Below are 26,125 nucleotides of genomic sequence, written 5' to 3' on the forward strand. Positions count from 1 at the left end.
AGGCATTCCTATATTCATTTCTGACAGGTTTTGGGTTGTCTTTTGGAAGTCTTTTTGTTTTTTGGAAGTTTTGTTTTTTACAACCAGCCTAATGCTGCTTGGAATTTCCTTTAGTGCCTGGCTCCTAGACTCACGTGGTTGTGCAGAAAATGTTTGAACAAAAGGGAAGGTCCAACTCACCCTGTCGTGAAAAAAACCTTGAAGACCTCAAGCCTTGGAGAAGACCCACAGCCTGGATGGCAAATAAAGGGGTGCCAAAGTAAAACCGCATTTCAGTCGGCATCACTGTAAATTGATCAAATGAGCTGCGAGCTGGGGTCATTTCTCCTGAGCATTTTGCCACTGGCTACTGTATAAGTCAGGCCCCTTTTTTAAAAGTGAGCTGATCCAAGAGATGTTGTTTGTTACAGGCAAAAACCATTCACACTCTGTAATCACAGCTCATCTTGACTAGTCGTGAGTCCTGAGGCAGTGCTGAATGCCTCTTGTCCTTGTCTGCGCTGCCTACAGCGAGGCAGGGCAGGATCCATCTACCCTGACTTCAGCCATCTGGTCAGGTACACTGTAACTAAGCTAGCTGCCTGGCCTCCCCCTGTAATCTACTGAGCGATACAGGCAACTTCAAAAGGTGACTCGTCCCCCCTTTAATAGGTGCCTAAGCTAGCTGGCCTGAATCGCCCTCCGTCCTTCTCCACCAAAAACAGAGGGAGCCCAGACTTGGCCTACACACTAACAAGTACATGGCTAAAGTTAGCGAAGATAAATCCCATCTGCAGTCAGTGCTGGATCTGATAACTCCACTGCTAAAGCCACATTTGAAATGCAGGCACTGCTTTTAGAAGTAGGTATCATAAACTTATTGGTATCAGATGTTCTCCATAAATGGTTAGTCCTAAAGGGGGGACGGGGCGGGGGCAGGGAGAGTAACCCCTTGATTGTGAAATTACATGATTGCTAAATGAATATGATTCTTCAGCAGGCTGTTTTTAATGTCTAGGTTGTGTTTCTAATGAAGGAAAACATGTTGTATCACTGATCCATATCTCAGTGCTCATGCTGTCTACCATCAAGAGAAAGAAAGCTCTGAACACAGGATCTCTCGGATTTTTATTCATACCTGCAGAAATAAAACCAGAAGGTTGTTCTTTTTTAAAATCAAAATAGTCTCTGTGTGGTGTATCTGATTCAAACCATATTGCTAGCAAGGTGGAACCTTGAAAACATTAAGATTTTTCTATGGTAAAAGTTAAAGATTAGAGGGCCCTAAGGAAACAGAACACACGGGCCAAAAGTTTTAAACCCGAATATTAAAGATAGTCAGCCAAGTCAAAACATCAGCATCTGCATGAAGTGATCATGAATTACAGAGGGAGTGAGCACCCACTGAGTCCACTTATTCCCTAGCATTTCTGAAAACTGCTTCAATTTTAATTAAATGTCTTCACATGGATGAAGCTGCTTCAGTTTTGTATGACGGAATTCGTGTGCTCCTTGCTTTACTAGAAAAACCCCACAAGGATTTGATCCCTTGTCTTTCTACACTGGAAAGGGAAGAACGATGAGAGAAGCCTTTCGGGCTGACAGAGGTTTTTTCAGCTGAATCAGAACTAACCCCCCAGAAAAAAAAAAGAAACAACAAAGGGACCCATCACGTAATTCACCAACGGCTCAGCAAAAGGACTTTGGAGGAACAGAATCCTCCCACCGCAACTCCAGCACGTTCAGGAGCAAGGGCGCAGGATGGGTTGGCCCCCGTGAGCTGCACAGAGAAAGGCACCTTTGACTTGCAGTGGCTGATCCTGCCCACGGCCCTCCTGGGACCGGCCTGGGAAATGCGTTGCCTGGAGTTAGCTCAAGGAGCTGTTCTCATCTTTTGCGTATGAGAAAACTCACGACACTGAAGTGATTTCGAAGCCAAAGCTTAACTTCTTTGAATGATACAGAAAACCCCAAGGTACTCTAGATTATATAGTAAAAGAAAATAGGTGTCATATTTTAGGTCAAATTACAATCTTTATGTCCCAGCTGATAGAAAAATGAGAGTATCTGCTACTGTAGAGCTAACTAGGTCTCCCTCACCAGTGTCAGGAGGGCCTTTCCTAAGGTGGAAGCTGTGACAGCAAAATGTACCATCTGCCATCCTTCCAGACTCGTGCTTCTTGTGGGGTAGACTGAAGAACAAGCACGGGGAATCCTCCACCTGAAAGACGTTGGGCAGATGCCCTTCCATCAGTCTTCACCCAGAAGTGGAGGAAAAACTTTTCCTTTCTTAGTTTGAAAGATTCTCTCAGTTAAAACCAGTAATTCACATTTCCCAGTGTAACCACAAGCGTGGGCTTTTCTGCTGTTCCTGCCCTTCGCTGGGCAGCATGGCTTTGGACAAGGCACAAAAGGTTTGTCTGTAGGCACCTTCTCTGCTCACTGTATGGCGAGCCCTGCTGCCAAACACAACATCAGGGGTGCCAGTCTCGGGGCAAGGCACTCCACAGTTAAGTACCGAGACAACTGACTTTTAAGACATGTAAATCCTTCCCGGGATCTAGCCATAAACCTCTCTAGCTTAACTCTTTGCAGCTGGCTAATGAACTGGAGGGTGTCTGATTTTTCGTGCCTCCTCAGAGCCGTCTTAGCCTGACTGTCAGAGGTTGTCTATTGTCCACACACCCAAAAATGCATTCTTCTTTCAGTGTAGACAGAAATTGCTCTTCCTCCCAGTCGCTGAACACAATGACCATTCCCAGACTCCAGAATGAAAATCTGTTCCTGTCTCTCAAGTGTATACACATTAAAATGTCTTGTCTATAAAACCAGCTCAGTGACAGTGTTCTCTTTCATTTTTGTCATGGGAAATTTAGTATCTATTCACAAGTCTTATCCTGATGCTGGCAGAAATTTCTGTTATTGTTAATTATTAGTGCTCATAAAGTGTCAGCAGATTACATGGGACAGGGATTATGAATCACACCTTCACCTCTGAAAAAGCCAAACACCATAAAATTTGACCAAGCAGCACAGAATTGATCAGGCTGTTGCTACCGACGCTTAATTGTCTGGTTTGTCTAGGGGCCTGTGGTGCAGCACCATCATAAAGGAGAAAGCCCTGGTAACCTCGTACTTCAGGTTCCTTCTGGTGCGCAGGACGTTTTTGCTGCATGTGATAAAGCGGGAAGGAGCACCTAAGAAGTCTGCTTCCAGCTGTCAGGGGACTTCAGAGTTGAATTTCAAAGCGCAGGGTTTTGGACGTATTTATTTCGTCGTTCTTCTGTTCAGAAGGCACAGGCAACCTGGGTGGATGAATCCCATTTCCAAACGGCGTGAGTCCATCAAAGGTGTCTCAGATGTTACATCAAAGTAGAAAGGGATTTAGAACCTAAGTATTTCAGTATGGGCTTGAAGGCTGAGGTCCACATACAAGGAAGGCTTCAGACTCGTAACTCTTGATCGGGCTTTTATCTCCGCGTTGGTGTCTGGAGGAAGTCAGGGCCTCACACAGGAGTCGTAGCCTAAACTCGCTGTCTGGGCTGGGCCCTAAACGCCTCGGCGGTGGTAAACTTCAGGGTCAACGGATGTCAGTGGTACTCGGGTACCTAATCTGACAAAATCACTTTGGGGACTGTAACCTGGCCATCTGGGTCACACAGGGTTTGCCACACACAGAAGCGATATCCAAGGGCACTGGACAACAAAAATAGACGCAGTCTGAGCGGCTGATGCATACAGTTGTTGCTAGCCAAAGGCTACGCTACTGTTACACGACTCGAGGCATGGGCAGGAAGACTTCTGTGCTTCTTTGGGACCCCCTGCCGACATGGATGTACGGAAGATCTAGGTAAGCACAGCAAAACTGGTGTGTCTGGTTGAAGGCGCAGCTCATATTCTGTGTCGGTAACAGAAATGCAGAAGCAGGATGAAGGTAAACTTCAAACCTGAAGCAAAACCTCCGTCCTGGTTCAGCAGAAGTGCCTGTGCTCTCGAGATCTAACCCGAGTGCTCGGAGGTGGGGGAGCCGTGGAGAGGCAGGCACCTGTAGAGGCTGGCCGCCATCTTCTGTGAGCCCAGACTGGAGAGTCTCTGTTTCCTTTCGCTGTCTCCTCGCCTGGGCAACGCACTCGGTGCTGTAAATTCAGTGGGGGGACCGCTGAGGCTAAGGTAGCCGGGAGGTCAGCTGCCTCCCTACGTAGGCATCGCTCTGGCCTGTGAGCAGATTTTTGCCTTTTTGCTGTCCTGGGGTACCCAAGTAGCAGCAGAAATGGGGGCCCTGCGCCCTTGTAAGACGCAGCAGCCGGCCGGGGCCCTCCCTCACCCCCCCGGAAAGGGGCACAAGCCAGCATGCTGGGCTGGGAGCGCCTCATCCTCCGGTCTGTCTGGCTTTGCTTGGACTTACTCACCCCTCTTCTTCCTCCCCTTCCACCCCCCGCAAAAAAAACCCGGTGACATCAAAAATAAAAATAAAGGCGCAGAGGCTGGGGGAAGCCCCTGGGGGACACCCCTCCCCCCCAGGTGTAAGCTTTTGGGGGTCACACCACCATCCTCCCGCCGCGGGCACCCCCTCGCTCCCACGCGGGACCCCCAGCCCAGCCCCTCTCCCCGCCACCCCGCTCCCCGCGGCACCGGCCGGGATCGGGGCCACCTCCGCCACCGCCCCCCCCTCCCCGCTTCTGCCAGCCCGGGGGAACGGGCGGTGGCGGGCGGCACAGCGGGGCGGGGCCGAGCTGGGATGCCCCGCCCCGCCCCGCGCTGCCCCGCCCCTCCCCGGGCCGCGGCCGCCGCCCCCCGATAGATGGCGCTACAGACTGCGCAACCACGGGCATGGGGGGTGAAAGAATAATAATAATTATTATAATAATAATTATAATTTTAAAAGCCCTCGTATTGTCCGGCCCGCGGGGGGGAGCGGCGCCCGGCGGCGGGGTGCCCTTTCCCCTCGGGGACCCCCCGGGGCAAGGCGGGGCCCCGCCGGGCGGGCGGGCGCTGCTCCCCTCCCGGGGAAGGTCCCCGCCGGGGCGGGGGGGCCGCCGGGCGGTCCCCGACCGGGGGGGGCTCGGCGACGCCGGCACCCGTCCCTGTGCCTCCCCCCCCCGCGTCACTCGTCCGTTCCGAAAAGCCCGGGCTCCGCCGGCTCCTTGCTTCGGCAACACGCACACGCGCGCGATTTATCTTTTGCCTTTTTTCTTGTTTTTTTTCCTGGAGTCCCGAGTTCTCCCCCCCCCTCTCCCGGTTTAGGACCCCGCAAGTTCTCGGGCAGCCGGTCGGTGGCGGCCGCCGGGACCCCCTGGAGCGGGGCTGCCCTCGGTGCACGGCTCTGCCCCCGGCCCGCCGCACCGGGGAGGCGGGGGACGGGGACGGCGCTGCCGGGCGAAAGCGGCGGTCCGCTCTGTCGCGACTGACGGAGCCAGTCGCCGACTCGCCGTCGCTCCCCTGACCGGTTCAGAGCGGGAAGGCGGCCGGGCCTCCCGAGCCCCGCTGCCGAGCGAGTCGGGGGCTCTCCCGACCCGGAGGCCACCCCCGCCCGGTGCCTGCCGTCGGGCTGCCGGCGTCCCGGCGGGGTGAGTTCCCCTTTAAGCGAGCGGAGCGCTCCCGCTGCGCGCTGCGGGAGGTTCGCCCGCGGTGCCCGGCCGGCGCGGGGCGAGGGGCTCGGGCGCGGGGCCCGAGTCGCGGGGGTGGGGAATCGCCCTCGGCCGGGGGACCGTGGCCATCGCTCTGCGCACATGTGAGTCCCAGCCGGGGGGGGAGGCTGGGTCCGGTGAGGGCGGTGAGCAGGCTGGTCTGCTCACTCCCGTCACCGAAAAAAGAAGAAAAAGATATAAAAAAGCTAATACAGTTTAGGGCGAGAGATCTTGTCCTTGGATTTTTCCTTTTCTTTTTTGATATTACTTTCCGCCCAGCCCCGGGGCTCCTGACCCCCGCAACACGCGTGTGTCCCCAAGGCAGCCGAGCGCTGGGGTTTCGGGGGTGTCCCCCCCCCTTGCCCTCCCCGGGAGCGCCTTGCTGGGCGCGCAGGTGTGCGGGCGAGGAGCGGAGCCCTCCCCATCACCGCGCACCGGGGGGCTCCGGTGACCCTGTGGCAGGCGGGCCGGGGGGGGGGGGAAGCCCCCGGGGCCGCCGGCGCCTGGGAGAAGCCCCCTCGGTGGCCCGGCCCCCGGCCCGCGGGTGCGCTCCGGTGCGTGTCGGGAGCGACTTGGCGTGCCTGAGAGTCGGGCGGGGGGATCCTCCGCCGCGGCCCGGGAGAGGAAGGAGCAGCTTTCAGCGCTCCGCTCTGAGCGGTTTCCCGCCGTTTCCAGTGAAGTTGTTCGAGGGTGTCATTCGAAGCGCGGTTCGGTAGTTGTGCCTTCAAATGAAGTTGCTTCTCGGTCCTCACCGGGAAAAGCAGACATGTGTCCTCAATTGTATAGTATTAAAAAAGAGAGAGGAAAAAAAAATCCACTAGGTACTTCATGATTCCATCTGGAGAAATTAAAAGCCCAGAGCCGTAATGTTTATTCTTACATAGTTTACAAAAAAAAAAACGGGGGGGGGGGTGGGGGGGTGGGGAAATGTGTGAGACACATGTCTCCAAATATAACCAAAGTGCTTTCCCTTCTGGTTAAAAAGTTGCATGCAAATGTTTTCATTTTAATGCTCTCTGCCACCTGTACTTCGCAGGGAAACTTTTCTTGGCGTTAGTGATGAAGCACCAGTAGTACTTATTAATGAATTAATTATTATTATGGCTGCTGAATTGACTTAAAGCGCTTTGGAGGCCAAACTAATCCACGTTAATCAGTTACAATTAGTTGTGTTTCAGCTGCTGTTTTAGACACAGTTTCGCAGACAGAGGCGAGGAGGCTGTGTATGGGGCGGGGGGGGGGGGAGGTTGGGGTGCTTGGAGGGGCCCTCCGCGTGCCCCAGCACCGAGCCTCGGTGCCCGGAGATTTACTTTTGGGTCGCGGAAACCGGCGCGACTCTGCCCCGGTGCCCGCGCTGGGGTCACACGAAGATGCGGGGGGGGGGGGGAGGCTGGCCGGCCGCCCAGCTGCCCCTCTTCTGCCAAGGAAAAGGGGTTTTCCACGATAATAGCGACCCCGGCCCTCCCCGACCCTCCCACTCCCCTCTCCCAAAGTTAGGAAGGGAGGGAGGGGGAAGCCGGCGATGCCCCCCCCCCCCCGGCTGGGCGCCGCAGCCGCACCCCGCCGGCTCCTGGGCCTGGGGCGGGCGAGCCTGCCCGGGGGGCAGCGGGAGCGGGGAGGGGTCGCTTGTGGTCAGGGGCTGACGCTTGGCAGGGGCAAAACTGCCCCCGTCCCAGCCTTCAATGTGATTTTTCTTTTTTCTTTTTTTCTTTTATGACAGTCCGCAGAACGGCAACTGGGAAGGCGTGCTCCCTCCCATCCTCTCTGGAATTGGGCTGCTGGGATTTTTTTGCGGTTTGATTTGTTTTCTTCTCTCACTCTGACCCTCTCGCAAAGATTCACCTTCTTTTTTCTTTTTCCTTTTTTTTTTTTTTCTTCATCCCATTGACTCTGCTCAGCTTTTGCTTAAGCCGGGCACGGGAAACACCAACCAACCTTCCCCCTGTACGTGCAGACAGACCTTTCTTGGAGGGCAGGAAAACAAACTAACGGTAAAACTTTTACCTGCAAGAGAAGACAGCGTGCGGAATCACCCCCCTCCCCTCTCCCCGTCCCGTATCGAGTGCAGCTGTAGCTCCAAGGAAAACCGCGGGGAGCGGCGCGTTTCCCCCGTGGGAACGGAACAGCTAAGGTGGCAGCGGGTGACCGGGGCGGTGGGACGCCTCCTCGTCGTTCGTCACGCGTGGGATCGTTTTCTCCAGCCGGGGCGGGTGGGGGGGGGAATGTTCTCGCAGAGATGCGGAAACCGAACCCGCGACTCTGCTCCGCCGCAACGGGAGGCCGCGTTTGACGAAATTCGCGTGTTAACCGACTTTCTCCCTCTCCCTCCCTGTTTTCATTGGTTTCCCTTGGCTGCGGGACCTAGGTGGTCAAAAAAAAAAAAGCAAAAAATAAAGAAAAAAGACAGGCACTTCGTCGCCGGGAGTGAGTGCCGGGGATTTATTTGCATGCAGCTGCGAGCCCCCCGCCCTCCTGCTGACCGCTGCGCCTGAAGCCGGGGGGAGCGGGGCCGGGGGGGATTGGGGGTGGATTTGCTCCCGACACAGCCCGGGGGGGGGGTCACAGGGCCGGCAGGGGCTGGGTCCGAGACCTGCAGGTGCGGGGGGCGGCCCGCAGCCCCAGACCGCAGCCCCGCTCTCCATCCCCCCCCCCCCTTCCCCAGGGCAGCCGCAGCCCCCTCGGGCCTGGCTCACAAGCTGCCCGTGGCTCGGATGTCCCGGGGGAACAAGGACCGGCGGCGGGTCCTCGGGATTTCTCAGCCCTGTTTTCAGTCCTTTGAAATCTGCAGTCATGCTGATGTTCGGGCTTCCCCCCCCCCCCCGCCTCTTTCTCCCCTCTTTTCGGCCCGGCAGCGTCTGAGGAGGCAGAGCCCTTCACCTCTGAAGCGAGGGCTTTAGGTTCAAACCCCCTCCCGCGCTGCCCCCGGTACCCCCACGCAGGCACCCACGCTGCGAGGGTGGCTTTGGCTGCCCCCCGGGTGGCTGCGTGTCTCATCAGGCCTCCCCCAGCCCCGGGCTACACCACCCGCTCTCCTCCGTCCCCTCCCGGGGAGCCGGGCGAAGGCGCGGGGCTCCCGGGGCTCGGACTTGCCGCCCTCCGAGCGCAGCGGGACCAAACGCTGCCCCCGAAGCGGGGGGCCTGGCCAGGCTCCCCCTCCGTGTGGGGAAGGACAGAGTCAAATCATGTCCTCGCAAACTTTTTTTGTGGGGGGCTTCTATCCGTCCCTCCGCCCCGACGGCCACCATCCGACTGTAAGGGGAAGAGGGAGAAAAAACGGGGTGCGGGGAGCTGGGTTGTTCTTGGCAGAGGACCGAGACGTTCCCACCCCACTCAGGATTCTTCGGCTGGGCGTGAGCCCGGGGGAGGGGGGGGGGCTGCCAGCTACATGGGGGTTCGGAGCCGGGCCTGCTGGGCAGGGAGGGCCGCGCCGGGTGGGCCCGTCCGCGGCGAAAACCGCCCCGGGAGGGCGAAGCTCCGCGGTCAATGGGGATGCCCCCCCCCCCCGCACAGAGGCACCCTCACCCCCCGCCTCCCTCGCATCCCCGCGGCGGTGCGGGGGGGTTCGCGCTGCCCCCCTGCGAGGGGGTAGGCAGGGCCGGGGTCCGGGGGCAGCGCTGCCCGCCCCGTCTAACGCGGAGCCCCCCGGCGGGGCTGCGGGGGCACAGGAGCCCGCGGCCCCCTCGCTGCCCTCCTCCGCTCTCCCCAGAGCACAGCGGGGTGGCGGGGGGCTGTTCTCCAGCCCCCCTTCCCGCAGCAAAACGGGGCACGGGGGGCCGGGGGGGGCTTGCCCGAACTGCGGTGCAGCGGGCAGCGCCGGCCGGGGAGCGGGGCCGGGGGCGGGAGAGGTGCGGGGCGAGGCGGGAGGGGACGGCGCGGTTCGGGGGCTCCGGGCGGAGCGGGGCTGCGCTGTCCGCTGCGGTTTGGTTGCGTTGGTTTGTTGTTTTGGTGTTGGGTTTTTTTAATTATTATTATTTTCCAGGGGATTTGGGACAATAGCTGGAGCGGGTTATTCATTCCCGTGGGCGATACCTCCCTGTGAGGGCTTCAGGACGCAGTTGGAGGCTCGGGAACAAAGCGGGCATCTACCGTCAAGGTAACTGGTCCCCTTCCTTTGTTTCTGCCATTGTCACCGGCGGGGCTCACTCAGCCCCGGCCTCAGCCGTGCGGTGCGGCGCGCAGATTGACTTGGCAGAGCAGGCAGGACAATTAAAAACCAAACCCAAGCCCCAGAACGGCAGCAGCGTCCAGCCCAAGCCCAGTTCTTCAGGTATAACGCGCCTCTCCTGGGCCACAAAGACCCATACTGTCACCTCGCCTGGTGTTTGTAGAAATACACGTACCGCTGGTGGGGTTAAACTTGTCCGTATCCATCACTAACACCTAGGGGAGATACCGTAACCCTGGCCTTCTGTCCAAAACCAAAAGGGAAAGAGCATTATTCCCAAATACCCACTATGAGAGCACGAGGGAATTCTCACCGTGCTAAAAAAAAAAAAAAAAAAAAAAAAAAAAAAGAAGAAAAAAACCTATCACAATAATTCTTTTAATTACGGTAATCTGAAAGTAGCAGAAACCTGAGCGTTTATTGACTCATTTTCTTCTTCTCGAGGTAGCGGATGATATTTAAAGTTCAACATTTCACACAGCTCCTTGTTTAGTTTAATTTCTTCGACAATCTAGGCGATTTCAGCAAACTGAGTTAAGAATTTTGGTACACATTTAGGTGTGGATCTGCATAAAACGGAGAAGGCAGCAGAACTGGGGAGAGGATATTTTATTATTTTAGGAAGAGAAGGGAGTGTATGTTTGCATGTGCGTGCAGATGCCTGTGAGAGAGAGAGAGAAACAAATGGAGAGCTTTACACCTTACATTTGGTCTGTGGTTTCAGCGTGGACTCTGGGACAAATATCTATGAGATTTCTCTGAGAAAAGTCCCTCTCGGGCCGACGGGCCCCTGTTTCAAATGGGAGATCCAGAAGATGAAAGAAACGTATGTTACTTCAGCACAATTCTTCACCAACCCATTTTTTTTCGGCTCCCCTTGGAAAGATTAGTTTCATCTCTGCTATCCTGGGCCCATTTTCTGTCAGGGAAGGGATATAACAGTGATCAACGCTCAGCGCTTCTCGTTTCTTTTGTACTTGGCAAACATTCGCAGTGTCTTGAACTTGGAAGGGAGGTGGGAAGAGGAGCCCAAACTCAGCTTCAGAGGACATCCCCATCCTCTGGCTCTCACCAACACTCGCACAGTGGAGGGGGGGAGGGGGGAAATCCAAACAACCAAACCAACCCACTCAGAAGCCCCCCAGCCCACACCTCCCCTACAGCCACCCGCTCGCTTTTTGTACTTTCGCTGCCCGCTCGGTCCAGTGGTCTATGCACATCGGGCCACCCGGGTTTCCGTGACCGGCTCGGGGCGTACGTTAGTACCCCAGTTGGAAACGGAGCCTGGAGTTGTTGAGCAAACAGCTCCTGCTCGGCTGTAGCGCGGGCTGAATGCTGTACAGTCAGCTCTATGGAGCGCTGGCAGGGAAGTCGCACCAAGCATTTCCAAGACTAATAACAAAAAGGTTACTATATATAAAACGTTTATACAGCCCACACTGCCTCAAGTTGTTTAAATTTCGGTTTGATGCACATAAATATAGCAGCCACGAGGTTCCCCATTAGCCAGTCCCTGCTTTTTTAAATCAATTCATTTCAATTTGAAAGGATGGCCCTGGAGGAGAGACAGTCAACAACCCCTTGGCTTTCCCCACTCAGCGTGGACCTCAGGAAGAAATAGCGCCTGTCTTTGTCATTTCACACGCGTATCTCGGTGCCCTGACGCTGTGTCTAAGAGCAGGCCCACCACCAGCGAGGGTAACAGTCCCCAGCTGGCTCCCCCATTCTAACCCATTTCCCCGCTTCTCGTCTTAGGCCCCTCCTGAGGAAGAAACAATTCTGCTGGGACCCTGTGCCCGGACTTTGGAGGGCACGGCGCGAAGGCCTGACCTGAAAGCACCGTCCCTGTGGGTAGAAACTCCCCTCCGCATCGTGTGCCTCGCGAGGAAGGCAGCGAGGGGACACTCGGGGCGAGCAGGTGTCGGGGAGCAGCCCTTCACGCAGGAAAATTCCTTCCCAAACCAAACAGCCTGTAGCGCTCAGTGCCGGCGTCGAACCGGTGCGAACTGTCCCAAGCCTAAAAGCAAGGTCCCTGTTCCAGCGCGCCAGCGAGCTCGCCTGGCTAAGCCTGCCCGGTTTGCGTGGAAGGTATCGAGCTGACGTAGCGCTGTCTTTTCACCCTGCTGATCTGCGCAAGAGGAACAATTTCAGGAAAGTTCTGTTTAGCTATTTTTTTTCCCCCCCTTGTCGTTGAAAAAACGCAAGCTATGAGAAACAAGCCTGTGTTTGAAGGTACAGTTTTCGACATGTGAGTGGGAAACATATGTACTGGCACAATTCAGCCGCTCCGTAAGGGCTGTGCTCGGATTTTGGCTTTTAATCTCAACTCTGTTAGGGAGAGAGAGAGATGCAAAATGGAAGGGAGTGTGATTATTTATGCTGTAGCCTTGTGATACTCATCCTATAACCGTTGAGGAGAGAAGCAAAACACTCTGCTAAAGCTTTGGGTGAGCCTGAGTTTCAGGGGGACTCTAGTCTTCACAGGTTCTCACTTCACTGCCTTTCTTCCCTTGGTATTTGTTATATGGGATTTTTTTTTTTTTTGTCTGCCGTTCCACGTTTTAAAGTGAGTAGGACTAAATCCTGCTGAGAGAGAGAGAGCTCCCTCCACCACAAACTCACGTTTGGAAAATGCCTACCCCCCTCGACCACCCCCCTTCAAGCCACCCTCCCCCTTCCAGGGGAAAAAAGAAAACCTTAAAAGAGAAAGGGAGAAGGTGGGGGGGAAACCTCTGATGCCTCAGTGACCTGCGCAGCTTGGACAGCTCTCCAAATCCCCCTTCCCCTCTGACAGACAAATCCCATCAGAAGAACAACCCCACGCACCCGAACTTTTAACGTTGCTTGGGGTTTCTGCGATTCAGGCTCAGTTTTAGCACTTATAAGGGGTCCAAAAAAGGAAAAAAAAATCAAAAGGGAAGGGGGGAAGAAGGAAGTTTGGATTTAACCGTTTGTTGCTGAAAAAGAGCCGCAACCGACCCGTCAGCCATCGGTACCAGCAGCCAGGGGCCCCTCGCAGCCAGCGCCCCGTCCCAAAGGCAGCCCCTTCCCCAAAGGGGAAGGCTCAGCCTTCCTTCCCCAAAGGCAGCCTCCCTTCCCCAAAGGCAGCCCCTTCCTCCCCTTCCCGCGGGCAGGGAGAGGCGGCCCGCACCCCGCTCTGCCCGCACCCCGCGCCGCCGGCCTGGCCCCCCGCACCCCGCTCTGCCCTGCGGGGGGGGGGGGGGGGGGCGCCCTCCCTGCAAACCCTGTGGGGGAGCCGGCCCGGCCTGCGGGCTCCGGGGCTGGCGGGGCAGTTTTTTGGTCCTGCCGAAGGCGTGTGCACACACACACGCAGACGCCCAGATCTCTGGTACACACACATCTTTATATACAGATCTATATGTAGGTGTCTAGCCTATGTTTCAGTAATCCCATCTCTACACGCGGCTCTCCCCTGATGAGGTCATTCTCCCCTGCACACGAGATTGGGTGCGCGGTGCCAGAACCTAACGCCGAGATCCCATCTCCCACCGACCTGAGGGCAATATCATATCAGTGCCAGCAGAAGGGGAAATAAATCCGGGGCAGAAACCTTCAGCAAGGTGTCCCCGGAGGCTTCTCCTTCGCCCTCCTCGACGGGAGCAGTTTGGGCGCAAGGAGGGGCTGCTCCCCGGGTCGGGGGACTGAGCCTGCCTGGGGGTGCTGCACCCCTGCGCTCGGGACCCCTCCTTCCCTGCGCCGGGCGGTGCTCGCCCCCCTAACACCCTGGTCGGCCGCAGCTGGTTTGTCTTTATTTTCTTATTCCCCGGGGCTCCGAACGCCTTAATGTTTTTTTTTGTTTTGTTTTGATTTCAGGAAACTCGGGACGGAAGGGGGGACGCCGCTTGGAAGTGTGACTTAAAAAAAACGTTTCGCTTCGCAGCCGTCAGTAGCACCGGGAGACAGCTCCATTAAAAAAAGTAGTTTTCCACTGCTCTTGAAAAGCCGTTATTTTTTACATCGCTTTTAGGAAGATAGATTAACAAAACATCACATTTCAAGCCACTCTGATCTGTAATTAAATGGAGGAGCCGGTTTGTATTCTCCTATGGCTTTTACAGAAGTTGCAGTGATCCAAAGTCAGGTTGCTGTGTCAGAGTGGCATTTTTATTAATGAGAATACAAAAAGCTTGCATATTCTTAGCCCGGCTTGAATTTAGTTGCTAAGCAACCGCTGTATGGTAATTCATCCGCGAAATTTAAACCTCGCAGAAAGGATCCTGCGTTTCGCCGAACGGTCGCCACGAGGAAAACAACTCGCGGGACCGGCAGCAGCTGCCGCCTGCTCCCCCGGGGCCGCCCGCCGCCCCCCGGGACCACCGGCCCTGCCGCCCCTCCGGGGCCGCTCCGCCTTCAGGGCCGCCCCGTCGGGGCTGCCCGGGGCCGGCTGCACACGCGTGGGGAAACGCGGAGTCCCCGTTTCCCTGGCGCGGGCCACACCGCAGCCCCCCCCCCCCGAGGGGGGGGGGGGGGGGGCCGGGTCCCGGCGCGGCCCCGACGGCGAAGGCCCGGCTGCTCCTTTGGCGTCGGGGAGGATGAGGTCGGCGGCCAGCCTCTACCCCCCCCCCCCCCCCCGCAGGGCCTGCACCTCCGAGGTCTTTGTCTCGCCGAAGCCCCTCGGCCAGGGAAAGCAGCCCCCCCGCCGCTGAGGGGCTGGCTCGGCGGGGCCGCCTCCCGCTCCCCGCTCTCCCGCCGCCTCCCGCAGCCCGCACCCGCTCCGCTATTCCCAACCGCAGCCCAAAACGCCGCTGGTGAAGCCATCACCCCCTCTTCCTCCGCCCGCCTCGCCGCGGGCGACCGAGCTCCCCGCCAGCCCCGCGTGTAGCGACACCGGTCCCGGTCCCCGAGCGCTCGCCTCCCGCCTGCCCCCGGGGCCGGGACCTGTTGCGTCCCTCGCAGAGCCGGATGAATTACCCCGGGACTCGGCCGAACGGGAAGGAGCGGCGGCCGGGGCTGCGCTGCGCGCTCCCGAGCAAGGCCGGGGCGGGCGACCCCGCGCCCCGAGGAGGGGTCCCTGGGTGGAACGGGCGGAAGTATCGCTGCTGCTGCGGCTTGGGGGTGTTGAGCATTTATTACAAAAATAAACGAATAAATACAACAATGTGTCGTTGCTTTCGACAGGATAAATATTTTACAAATATATCGCTTAAAAAACAAATTTGACTGTTAAACCCGTTTAAAATATTACACTTATTGATAAAATAATCAATAGTATATGCTACATTTCTTATCGGAACCAGTCGTTCTCTGAAACGCTCCGTTTAGAACCACTCGTACAAAACAAGTTCCGAGCATCGCCCTGTGCAAACGCGAGTCCACACCGAAGCGCCAGGGTCCTGCCAAGGGCCGGTAGGAACCACTGCGGTTTTCCAACCCGGGGCAGAGCTCTGGGCTCACCTCGGGAGAACGCGCGGATGGGCAGCGGCTGGGTGACGGTTCCGAATGCACCTGAAAACGAGTGGCTGTGTACGGACCCGCCGGAGAAGGATGGGGTGCGAGCGAGAAGAGCGGGGCGCAGCAGAGGACCGCAGGAGGTGGAAACGCAAACTCTCGGTGATCCCGTCTCGGGGTTACCCAGAGTGACCGAACACAACTTTGTACAACGCTTGGCTTTCCTCTCGGCGGGGGGGGGGGGATAAAAAAACAAGGAGAAGGAAAAAAAGAGTGAGGAAAACGATGCCGACTCGGTCACCTAGCACGGAACACCGATATTATAAATGAACGCAATTACTAAATTCACCGAGGGACCTGGCGATAGAGAACGGTATTTTCGTTATTTACACGTGTAACAGCGTACCCCCCGGCGCAAACCCTCTCCGTCACCGTCCGCCTCTCGCTGTCTCGCAGCCTCACAGCCCTGAAATTCCGAAATGCATTCGAAGCACCCCATTTCTGGGGGCTGGGGGCCGGGGGAAGGGGGGTTGGGGAGCTCCCGCGGCCTCACTTTTCGTGCGGAGTCATCCCGGGCCCCCCGCCCCTCCCGGGCAGCGCCGGCGAGGCCCCTCCGGACTGAACCCCGCTTTTGTTGCCGACCGAACCCAGGAAAGGGACCCGGAGAGGAGCTTCCCCTCCGCCCGCCGAGCGGGGCCCCCTGGCGCTGCCCCCCCCGCCCCCGGCCTTTCCCCTCCCGGGCCGCGGAGCCGCCGGGGAGCGGAGCGTCCGCCGGAACGAACAAAAGGAAGGGCGTCCGTTACCCTTCACGGGATTTCTCATCCCCCTTTCGCTGCTTTTGGGGGGGCTTCTCCGCGCCACCCCCCCCATTCCCCGTCAGCGGGGCCGTTCGGGTCTCACAGGCCAAACCGGCGCGGGCGGTCACCGCCAGCTGCCGTTAAAGTCACGGCTCCCGGCGCCGCGGCTCCCGGGTCGGCTGCGATCCGCGGGCTGACACCGGGCCTGCCGGAAGGGAAGAAGCGTCCGCTGCCCCCACAGCGGGGTTTTTTTTGGGGGGTCTCACCCCCGCCTCGATGGCGCTGAGAGAGGCGGAGGGTGAGGGAGAGGAAGGTGAGGAAGGAGCCGCGGACGATAAAAGCAAGCCCCGCTTCCCGGCGGACCCGCCCGGGCGAGGGGCAGCTAACCCACAGCCTCCCCGCCTCCGAACGCGGAGAGCCGAAACCGCCGTTCCCTCCATCCCCCTATCGCGATAAATCACGGCGGGTACAGGCGCGACAGGCCGGCTGTCGCGTCTGTCGGCACCCCCTCCCCGCCCCGGGCGCTGCGACACGCGCGGGTGCCTGGGGGGGGGGCAAACCGGACCGGGCCGCTTCACCCCCCGCGGAGAGACCCTAAAACGACAGCGACAGCGACAGCAACGACAGGCGCGGAGACCCGGCCGGGCCGCGCGCAGGGTGCCTGGAGCGTCATTCTCTGTATCCTTTGGGGGGGGGGGAAAATAGGAAAAAAAAGAAAAGAAAAGAAAAGAAAAGTACCTTCTCCTTAATTTATAAAGATAAATTAAATACAGATATTCACACAGACATAAAACGCGTCCAAACAAATTACGGCTTAGTCCCCTCCGAACCCCCCACCCCTCCAGCCCCCGCCGTCCCCGCCTCAGAGCGAAAAGAAACCGAACCAGACCGAACTTTTAGGCCCCCCCCTGCGCTGGGCACCGGCGGCCTCCCCCCGCTGCTACCCCCTTCCCCGGGCCGCGGGGTCCCCGGGCGGGGGGCGAGCCCGGGCCCGGGCGGCCGGCGGCGGGGGGGGGCCGGACCCTCCGCTTCCCTCGCACCTCAGCGGTTCCACTCCTTCCCTCCAGAGAACTTTTCCCTCTTCATTTTCTCTTTTTTTTTTCTCTTATTTTTTTTTCCGACACACCGTTTATGCATCAGACACAGACTATTTCATTCTAACAAATTTATTTTCTCAATCAGCTCTTACGGAATCACTACTCAAATTAAATTACAATCAAATTATCACATCAAAAGATACCCTTATTACCTAACAACTGTCCATATTTTCATTTCATTTTGATTTGTGCTCGTCTGAAAAAAACACGTAATACAAGATCTGGGGAAAAAATAAATTACCGTTTTGCAGCAGTTCATAGGTTTTCTGAATAAAATATTAAAAGAAGTCATTTAATGAAAATATAAAGCAAATTTTTTTTTTTTAGATCAACAACGGATCTAACAATTCTATATTGCCGTCTTTTTGAAAAGTCTGTTTATTAAAACCTACCAAAAACACTGCTTGGAAATGGCAGTATTATATAATCACATCCACAGCACCCATTCAATCAAAGTTGGCAACGGATTTAGGAGAGGAGAAGTTCAGATAAGTGCAGCTGCAGATGCTCAGTCCTTCTAAATCCCTTTATCTGAATCAGTCCAGAAATAAAAAATAAAAATATTAATAAAAAAAATATTAGCAGTGGATTTTTTTTTTTTTATGACTCTTCTGTGATGATTGGCAGCCGTCAGGAGCAGGAGTTTGACAGCCCTAAAATTATTTCCCTTTCTTTCGCTGGTTCCCTCGATTCATGCAAAGTCCTTCTACAGAGCTCGAACTTTCGGGTCCAACGACCTCTCCTTCTCCCACCCTCCCGCCCCCCCCCCCCCCCCCGGCGCCTGTCCCTCCCCCCTTTCTCCTCAGGGTCATTTTTTTTCGGCGTGAGGGCATTTATTTCCATATTTTTGTTCTATAGCTATACCTATATATATAGATAAATATATATATATGTATTTGCTTCCCTACGCAGTCTGCTTGTTTTTAGTGCTGTGTGCATATTTCATTATTATTATTTTTTTCTTTCCTGGAAAAAGTGGCCCCTTTCATTCTGCAGAATATATAGCTATATAGATATATATGTTTTCAGAGTGGATGTCTGCCTTGCACCAAAATTCTACGGTTTGGCCAAGAAAAACAGGGTGCTGGAACGCAGCAGGCACCCTCTGATTAACCAGATTATTTTGCTTCTGCTTCCCTTTTTTTGGATTGCTCCCACTCAAAAAAAAAAAAAAAAAAAAAAAAGAAAAAAGAAAAAGAATGAAAGAAAAGGGGGGGGGGGGAAGAGGGAGAGCGAAAGGAGGAAAAAAGTTTCCGTGATTCGTAGAAGAGAGCCCTTTTGGGGATAGGGGGGGGAGTGCGGGGGGGGGGGGGGGAGGAGGGGAGAGAAGATGTGCAGACATCAGTGGCGTTCTTCGCTGCGAGAGGGGGATAATTTGGAGAGTGAAAAATAAAAATAATAATAACAATAAACAATAAACAAAAAACCAAAAAAAACACCAAAAAACCCCAAACAAACAAACAGAAGAAGAAGCCCCAGCCCCCCCGCCCGAGCCCTCTCCTCTCCCCCCGGCCGGCCCCTCGGCACATCTGCAGGTTTGGTGCATGGCGCGTCTCCACCCCGTGCCCCCAGCACGCTCCGAACGCCCCCCCGCTCCCGCTCCCGCTCGGACCGACCCTCTCCACCGCTCCCTGTCGGCGCCGACCTCAGCGATACATATATATATATATAGATAGGTGCACGCGCATATCCATATATATCTGGACACAAGCAGTCTGAACGCCTGGATCGTGTGTCCGTGTGTGTGTGTGCGGTGTGTGTGCGTGCGTGCGGGTAAGCGTGTCGGTGTCAGCGTCCGCCGGTGCCGGAGCCGGTGGCGGCGGCGGTGCCCGGCCCGGCCCGGCTGCCCCGCGCCCCCCGGTTCCCCCCGCCCCCCCCCCCCCCCGAGGTGCTGCCCCTCACTGCACGCCGGCCTGCAGTCCGTGGTGAGGGGGCGGCGTGTCGGAGTTGACGGTGCCGACCTGGGAGTAGACATCGTCGGGGGTCTGCTGCTGGATCCCCGGGGGGGTCATCCGTTTCTCTTTCTGCCTCCGATTGCAAAACCAAACCCTGACCACCTCCTTCTCCAGCTGCAGGCTGTCCGCTAGGTTCGTAATCTCCTGGGCGGAGGGCTTGGGGCATTTCAGAAAGTGGCTCTCCAAGGCCCCCTTGACACTCACCTCGATGGAGGTCCGCTTCTTCCGCTTCCTGCCCTGCGCCGCGATCTTGTCGATGCTGGTGGGGCTGCCCGTGGAGGAGTCGGCTTCCTCCAGCCACTTGTTCAACAAAGGCTTCAGCTTGCACATGTTCTTGAAGCTGAGCTGCAGGGCCTCGAAGCGGCAGATGGTGGTCTGCGAGAAGACGTTGCCGTAGAGGGTGCCCAGCGCCAGCCCCACGTCGGCCTGGGTGAAGCCCAGCTTAATCCGCCGCTGCTTGAACTGCTTGGCGAACTGCTCCAGGTCGTCGGAGGTCGGCGTGTCCTCGTCCGAGTGCGGGTCGTGGCTGTTGACGCCGCCGTGGTGCGGCGGGTGGTGCCCGGGGTGCTGGTGGTGGTGGTGGTGGTGGTGGTGGTGCCCGGGGTGCTCGCCCAGCTCCGGCGTCTCGCCGCGCACCAGCCCGGGGTGCACCAGGCTCTGCCCGCCGGGGGGGGGGGGGGAGGGGGGGGGGCTCAGCATCCCGTTCACCGTGAACCCCCCGGGCTGCGAGTAGAGGAGCGACTGCTGCTGCTGCTGCCCGCCGGCCATGGCGGGCAGGTGGGCGGCCGCCGCCGCCGCCGCGCCCCACGCCGCCGGGTGCCCCTGGTGCGGGGGGCCCAGGTGGGGCGGCCGGTGGTGCAGAGCCGCGCCGGCGTGCAGGTCGTCGCGCCCGCCGCCGCCCTTGACGTCGGGCGGCGGCGGCTGCTGGGGGCTGCCCGTCATGCCCACGGGGCTGCCGGACCACGGCGAGCCCGCTTCGGCGGCGGCGGCGGCGGCGGCGGCGGCGGCGGCGGCGGCGGCGGCGTGGGGCAGGGCCGTCACCCACTGGTGGGCATGGCTCAGCATATGGCCGCCGTTGCTGGCGGCCATGGCGCCCGGCATGAAGTCGCTCTGGACCATCTTGGCCGCCGGGTCGCCGCGGTAGCCGCCCGCCACCGAGGTGACGGCCACGCCGCCCGGCTGCATGCCACCGCCCCCGCCGCCGCCGCCGCCCCCCCCGCCGCCGCCGCCGCCGCCGCCGCCGCCCGAGTCCGAGTGGACGATGGAGCCGGCCGCCAGGATGCCGTTGCCGGGGAGGTAGGGGTTAGAGGTGGCCGCGGCCATCCCGCGCCTGCCGCCCGCCGCCGCTCGCCCCCGCCGCGCCGCCGCCGCTGCCGCGCCGCCGCGAGAGCCCTTGCCCGGCGCTGCCGGGGCCGCCGCCGCCGCCGCCGCCGCCGCCGCCGCCGCCGCCGCCTTCCCAGCCTCGCCGGGGCGCCGGGGCGCGGGGTTCACCTGCTAGCGCCCCGCGGCGCGCGCTCCTCCGCCCGTCCGCCGGCCGTCCCGCCGCCGCTCCGCGCCCCTCGCCGCCGCCGCGCCTAGGCTCCCTCGGGTCGGTCGTCGGGTGGGCAAAAAAAATCGCGCTGCTTCCCCTTATTTCTTTTTTTTTTTCCCTTCTTCTCTTCGTGGTTTTTTTTTTTTTTTTTTTGTGGGTTTTGTTGTTTTGGTTTTTTTCCCAAAGAAAAAGGAGGAACGTTCTGCCGTGCGTGCGCTGCTCCGCCGCCGCCTTCTCGCCCGAGTTTGCCGCTCTCGCAGGGAGGAAACCAAACAAAGGCTAAAAAGCGAAAAAAGAAGGAGGGGGGGGGTGTGTGTCTTGGAGGTGGGGGGGGGGGGGAATCAAAGAGCCCCCGTGCCCGCTCCCCTAGGAGCGCATCGCCGCCTCTCCGCCTCCCCGCTCCCGGCGAAACTTTTCCTCCGCCGCGGCCCTCCGGGCTTCGCGCGCGCGGGCGCTATTTTCCTTCTTTCTTTCTTTTTTTTTTTTCTTTTTGATTTTGTTCTTTTTCCTCCTGCCTCCTCTCCTTCTCCTCCGCCTTTCTCCCCTCTCCTCGGTCTCCTCTCGTCTCTCCGCTCCGCAAAGCTCTGCTGGCGTCCTAGGAGAACTTCCCGCGGTGGCGGCGGTGGCGACGCTGCATTTCCCTCAGAGTTGCGCGGCCGCCGGAGCGCTTTGTCCCCCGCGACACCGGAGCCCGGCCGGAGCCTCCCGGCGAGAGCCGCGCTCCGGGCGAGGCATCGCTCCGCTCTGCCTTTCCTCCGGCCGGTTGGGAAGGAAGGAAGAAAAAAAAAAAAAGAAAAAAAGAAAAAAAGAAAGAAAAAAAGAAAAAAAAGTAAAAAAAAAGTAAAAAAAAAAAAAATTTAAAAAAGTTGGATTTTCTCGTTACCTCGCGAATTGTTTCTCTCCCGCTCGCTCGCTCACTCTCCCGCTCGGTTTGTTGTTTTTTGGTGGCTTTTTTTTTTTCCTTCCTTTCTTTCTTTCTTTCTTTCTTTCTTTCTTTCTTTCCTCTTTTTTTTTTTTTTTTTGGTGTTTGTTTTGCTTTTTATTTTAATTCCAGCAGTTGGCCGAGGAGGGAGGAGGCGGAGGAGGAGCGCCTTGCCCGAGAGGTGTGCGTATGTGCGTGTGCATATATGGTATCCTTTATACACTCACTCCGGCGGGGAAGTTGGCGGCCGGGCTGGCGGCGCGCACTGCCGCGGCCGGGGTCCCGCCGCTCGCGCCTCTCCCCGCCTCCCGCTACCGCGCCGGCCCCGCCCCCCGACCGGCCCGCCCGGCCCCGCCGCGAGGAAGCCGGCCGCCGCCGCGCGAGGCGATTGGCTGCCGGGCCCTTGACGGACGGCCCGCCGCCGGCCGCGCGGCCCCCCTTCCGGCCGTTACGATTGGCTGCTTTTTAATTTAGGCGAAGCGGCGTCGGAGCTGGAAGTCGGCCCCCTCGCTCCCCTCCCTCACCCCTCCCTCCGCCGTCCCTCCGTCCCTCCGTCCCCTCCCTCCGTCCCTTCCTCCCTCCGCCTCTTAACTCTTCCCGCCCGGCGGCCGCACGCACCGCGGAGCGCTCCCGCCGCCGCTCCGGCGCGGGGCGGGGGGGGAAGGACGGACGGACACACGCGCTAATAATTAATAACGATAACCATAATGACGGTGACGAAGCCGGGCGGGGGGCGGTGCGGGGGTGCCACCACCGTGCGCACGCACCGCCCCCCCTCCGCGCTCCGCTGGTGCCCGCACCGGCCCCGGGAGCCGCCCGCCCCCCGCCCGCCCCCTCCTCCTTTTGTCGGCCCCCGGCGGAGGGGAGGCCGGAGGGCGCGGGGGGGGCGGCCCGGCGGCGTGAATCCCCCCCCTCCGCGTTATTTCTCGCCCAGCGGGAAGGGTTAACGCGGGGGGGCGGCGGGGAGCGGCGCGGCCGGGCGGAAACACCTCGGTGAACCGCGGGGGGGGGTTGGAGAAAAGGAGAAAAAACAACAAAAAAAGGGAAAGTGGCAACAAAAACGAGAGGGCGGAGGGAAACGCTCCCGGGGGGGCGGGGGCCGCCGGTGCGGAGAACGGCGCGGTCGGGCGTCGCGGGCGCGGGGAGCATCGCCCCCCTCCCGGCCCCGCTCCCCGCCTCCGTGCGCTGCCCTGGGGGAGGCGGACCCGCCCCCCCTCACCCCCCCGCCCGGCAGCCGGTGAGCGGGGGGCTCCGGCCGGCCTCCGGCTGGCGCGGGGGCATCTCCCCCGCCAGCCCCCCGTGGTAGGTGGGCTGCGGGAAACCGCTAGCGAGCGGCGCGCGGGTCCGCAGGGCAGCGGCAACCGACCCCGAAGCGCCAGCATCGCGCGTCTGTACAGCACGCACATATATGTATATACATATTTTTTGTTCCCGTGCGTCCTCCAAAGGTTTCTTTTTCGTCCGCGAAAAGATCCAACACAGATTTCATTGAACAAATCTGAGATCTCCAGGTGCAGACGTTGGAATAGTCGGTGCCAGAACCCCGTGTTTTCCTTTCCAGCCGATTTTGCTTGGATCAGGCTCAAAAACCGAGCGAGTCTCGTGGTTTTGTTTACACTGAATGGGGAGGATAGGAACGGTGCCATGGGGCCGTCTTTCATTAATATACAGTGAGGATTTTGTCTAAATTACTGCTATGAATTTCACAGTACACGCTTTCAAAAGCCGTCTCAGGTGGCCTGATGAAACGTGATAGCGCCTCTGCAAACAGATCTACTCTCTTAATAAAAAAGGAAGGGGGGGGGGAAGAAATCCCCCCCCCATATATATATATATATATATAAATGTACACCCTCATAACGGCGACAGTAAAAAATAAACCTCGAGCCCGAGTAATGTCTTTTATTTAAAAAAAAAAAAGAAAAGGCAAAACCCACAACCAACTTAGTTCCCCAACTCTTCCCACCCCCTCCCTTGCAGAGTGTGATTGTTTTGTCTGGAAAAAAATCCAAAGTATAACAAGGGGAGAACAGTTAGTGCTGATTTTCATTTGCATAAATTTTCATATATTTTGGTGAAAATAATAGACTAGTGGAGAGCGGGGCTTAGTGGAGTCAGTGCAAAGGAAAATCTTAGCGTGGATCGTTTCGCCGGAGTTGAGAACATGCTTTTTCCCCCCTGTCACCTTATTAAAATCAAAAATTAAAAAAAAATTTCTCTAAATCCTGGAAGTATGATCGGTAAGTGTTTTACATTTTTTTTTATCTACTTTTGTTTTCTTTAAAGTCTTCTGGATATATGTTTCAAAAGCTTAGGACAAGACAGGGAAACCCATGGCAACTGCCTGGAAGGAAACAGGCTTTAAGGAAAAAAAAAAAAGGGGGAAAGGGAAAGGGAAAAAAAAAATCCCACCAGCAACAAAAAGCACCTTGGTGAAATATTACATAAAAACGCATGGATTCATTCCAAAGCTCAAGGCAGCAAAGCAATTCTTCAGCGCCGGAAAGTCTTTCTGGTTACTACTTCACTTTCCTGGGCACTGTTAATTATTGTAACACCAGGACGGGGGCGGGGGGGGGGGGGGGGGGGAAGGAAAGCTCTCGAAAATATTGCCGGTTTGTGATGGCGAGGAGAGGCAGAGACGCGGGCTGGTTCCAAACGCTGCTTCTCGGAGCGGGGGAGGGCGGGGGGGTGGGAGCGGGGGGCTCCGGGCGGGTGGGGAGGGGGCCCGGCCGGTGCTGCGGGCGGGAGCGGGGCCGGGGCCGGGGCGCTGTGAGCCGGGCACCTGCCGGGCGGCGGCCCCGGTGCGGGGACCGGGGGGCCGGGGAAGGTGCGGGGCGGCGTCGGGGCGCGCAGAGGGTTAATGTTGTAACCAGGGAACAGACGGTTAAGCACAACATCTCGAGCTCTGTCGCGAAAGTCCATCAGAAGGAGCGTAATCAATCAAAACTAACCAGGGCGTCCCTGCGTTTTATTCTCCGAGGAGGTGGGGGCTGGAGGATTACCGGCAGACTGCACTTGGTTTCTCTCCCCGGACGGGCTCTGCCCGTCTCCCCGCTTTCCCCGAACCCCGCCGGATCGGGAGGTGCGGGCTGAAACTCTTTTACAGCGTTTGGGTCAGGGCGACAAAAAACGTGGTGATAAGTAACGTAGGGTGAAATCGGTAGGCCAGACACTGCTCCTGAAAACTTTACCGAAGCTTAAATATCCCACTGCGTGACTTCCATCTATTTTAATTTTGCCGTGTTATTGGCATATTTTTTTTCCCCCTCCTCTCCCCCCCCCCCCGCCCCGTTGCTGCTCATTTGGACGCCCAACAATAGCTGGTGATCATTGTAATTTCGCGGAATTAGTTACTTCTTTGGAAACGGTCGATAGTCAAATCAATAAAATGGCTTGTAAAACCAGGGAGGTGTAGGTTTCAGTTGGGGGGGGGGGGAGAAAAATCGCTCATTTTCCACTTCTTGTTGAGGCGCCCAGCCTCTCCTTTGACGGGGGTTAACTCTGTGTGCTCCATCGGAACAGATGCCGTATAGAGCTGCTCCCTCCAGATCATTTGTTTCCTTGATGGGGGAACATTTCTGAGCAGAACATATTGGTTGCCATAGAGAAAGAAATAAAAGGAAGAACACTAGTCACATTAAGCTATATGTTTGTGCACTGGGCTTTAGATAAAAGGACCCCAGTTCAAGCCAGAGAGAACGGGGCCAGACCCGAGCTTCCTAGATTCGCGGAAGCTGGCTTTATTTTGTTTGGGACTTTTGCGGTGGAAACATGTAAGCTAATTTTATTGGCTGTCGTTAATTTTATACGATACGGCTCGCGGAGCAAAATCAACTTTCGCCGCGCTCCGCCAGGCGCCGGCTTCCCGCCAGGGGGCGCGCTGCAGCTCCTCTCCCCCCCCCCCCCCCCCCCGGCCCGGCCCCGGGGGGGGGGGGCAGCCTCTGGAACCCCCCGTCCCCGGCATAGCCCCGCCGCCGAAGCACCCCGCCCGGGGGAGGGAGAGAGCCCCAAAACTCTCGGGGGGGGGGGGAGAAAGCGAGCCCCGAAACTGGGGGCCGGCGGGGCGGGAGCGGGGCGGCGGGCCGGCGGTGGTGACGCGGGGGGGTGGGGGGGGGCTGCTGGGCGGGTGGTGGTGATGGGGGGGGGGGCTGCCGGTTCAAAGGCCGCCCCAAAATTGTCCCCGTCGGTGCGATGCCTCCAGCGGCCCCGAGGCCCGCGAGGGAGCGGGAGCAGCTCATTAAACACAGACACGGGCACCACGGTGCGGGGTAACCCGAGGTGCCACGCACGTTCGGGGTTGGGGTTTTTTTTCTCGTCCAAATAAGGCGCGTAAGCCTCTGGAGAAGCAGTAAAACGACTCGGGGTTTTTTAGATCATTTAATGTTTAATCGCCGTATTAAACCTGGAAAAGTAGCTCCTTTTCCCTTTTTTTTCCCTTTCTTTTTGCTTTCTTTTTGATTTCTCTTTCCTTTCTTTTTCCTTCTTTTCTTTTCTTTTTCCTTTCATTTTCATTCCTTTTCCCTCCTTTTCCTTTCTGTTTCCTTTCTTTTTTCTTTCTTTTTCCTTCTTTTTCCTTTCTTTTTCCTTTCTTCCTTCTTTCTCCTTTTTTTCTTTCTTTTTTCTTTCTTTTTTCTTTCTTT

The 26,125-nt window shown here is 57.8% G+C and overlaps 1 protein-coding gene across 3 annotated transcripts; it reads right to left on the minus strand.

Moving 5' to 3' along the window:
- Positions 1–7,187: 7,187 nt before the first annotated feature.
- POU3F3 (POU class 3 homeobox 3) lies at positions 7,188–20,365 on the minus strand. 3 transcript variants are annotated; one of them, XM_075425994.1, is made up of 2 exons: positions 19,234–20,234; positions 7,188–7,967 (listed from the first exon to the last, which is right to left on the minus strand). In XM_075425994.1, exons 1-2 carry the CDS (start codon positions 20,212–20,214, stop codon positions 7,512–7,514), a joined length of 1,437 nt encoding a protein of 478 aa, XP_075282109.1. In that variant the 5' UTR covers positions 20,215–20,234; the 3' UTR covers positions 7,188–7,511. The 3 variants fall into 3 exon arrangements, with proteins under 3 accessions (XP_075282109.1, XP_075282124.1, XP_075282117.1); XM_075426009.1 differs by lacking the exon at positions 7,188–7,967 and adding an exon at positions 18,916–19,098; XM_075426002.1 differs by lacking the exon at positions 7,188–7,967 and having other exon boundaries at positions 18,919–20,365.
- Positions 20,366–26,125: the final 5,760 nt, after the last annotated feature.

The sequence above is a fragment of the Opisthocomus hoazin genome, chromosome 1, assembly GCF_030867145.1.
Source record: "Opisthocomus hoazin isolate bOpiHoa1 chromosome 1, bOpiHoa1.hap1, whole genome shotgun sequence".
NCBI classification, from domain to species: Eukaryota; Metazoa; Chordata; class Aves; order Opisthocomiformes; family Opisthocomidae; genus Opisthocomus; species Opisthocomus hoazin.

Excerpts from the sequence above, each read along its gene's own strand:
- POU3F3 (XM_075425994.1), bottom strand. The coding sequence starts at position 20,214 with ATGCAGCCGGGCGGCGTGGCCGTCACCTCGGTGGCGGGCGGCTACCGC. Across the intron at positions 7,968-19,233 it reads AGAAGCGGACCTCCATCGAG|GTCCCGCAGCCAAGGGAAAC; the intron begins GTGAGTGTCAAG and ends TTGACCACCTAG.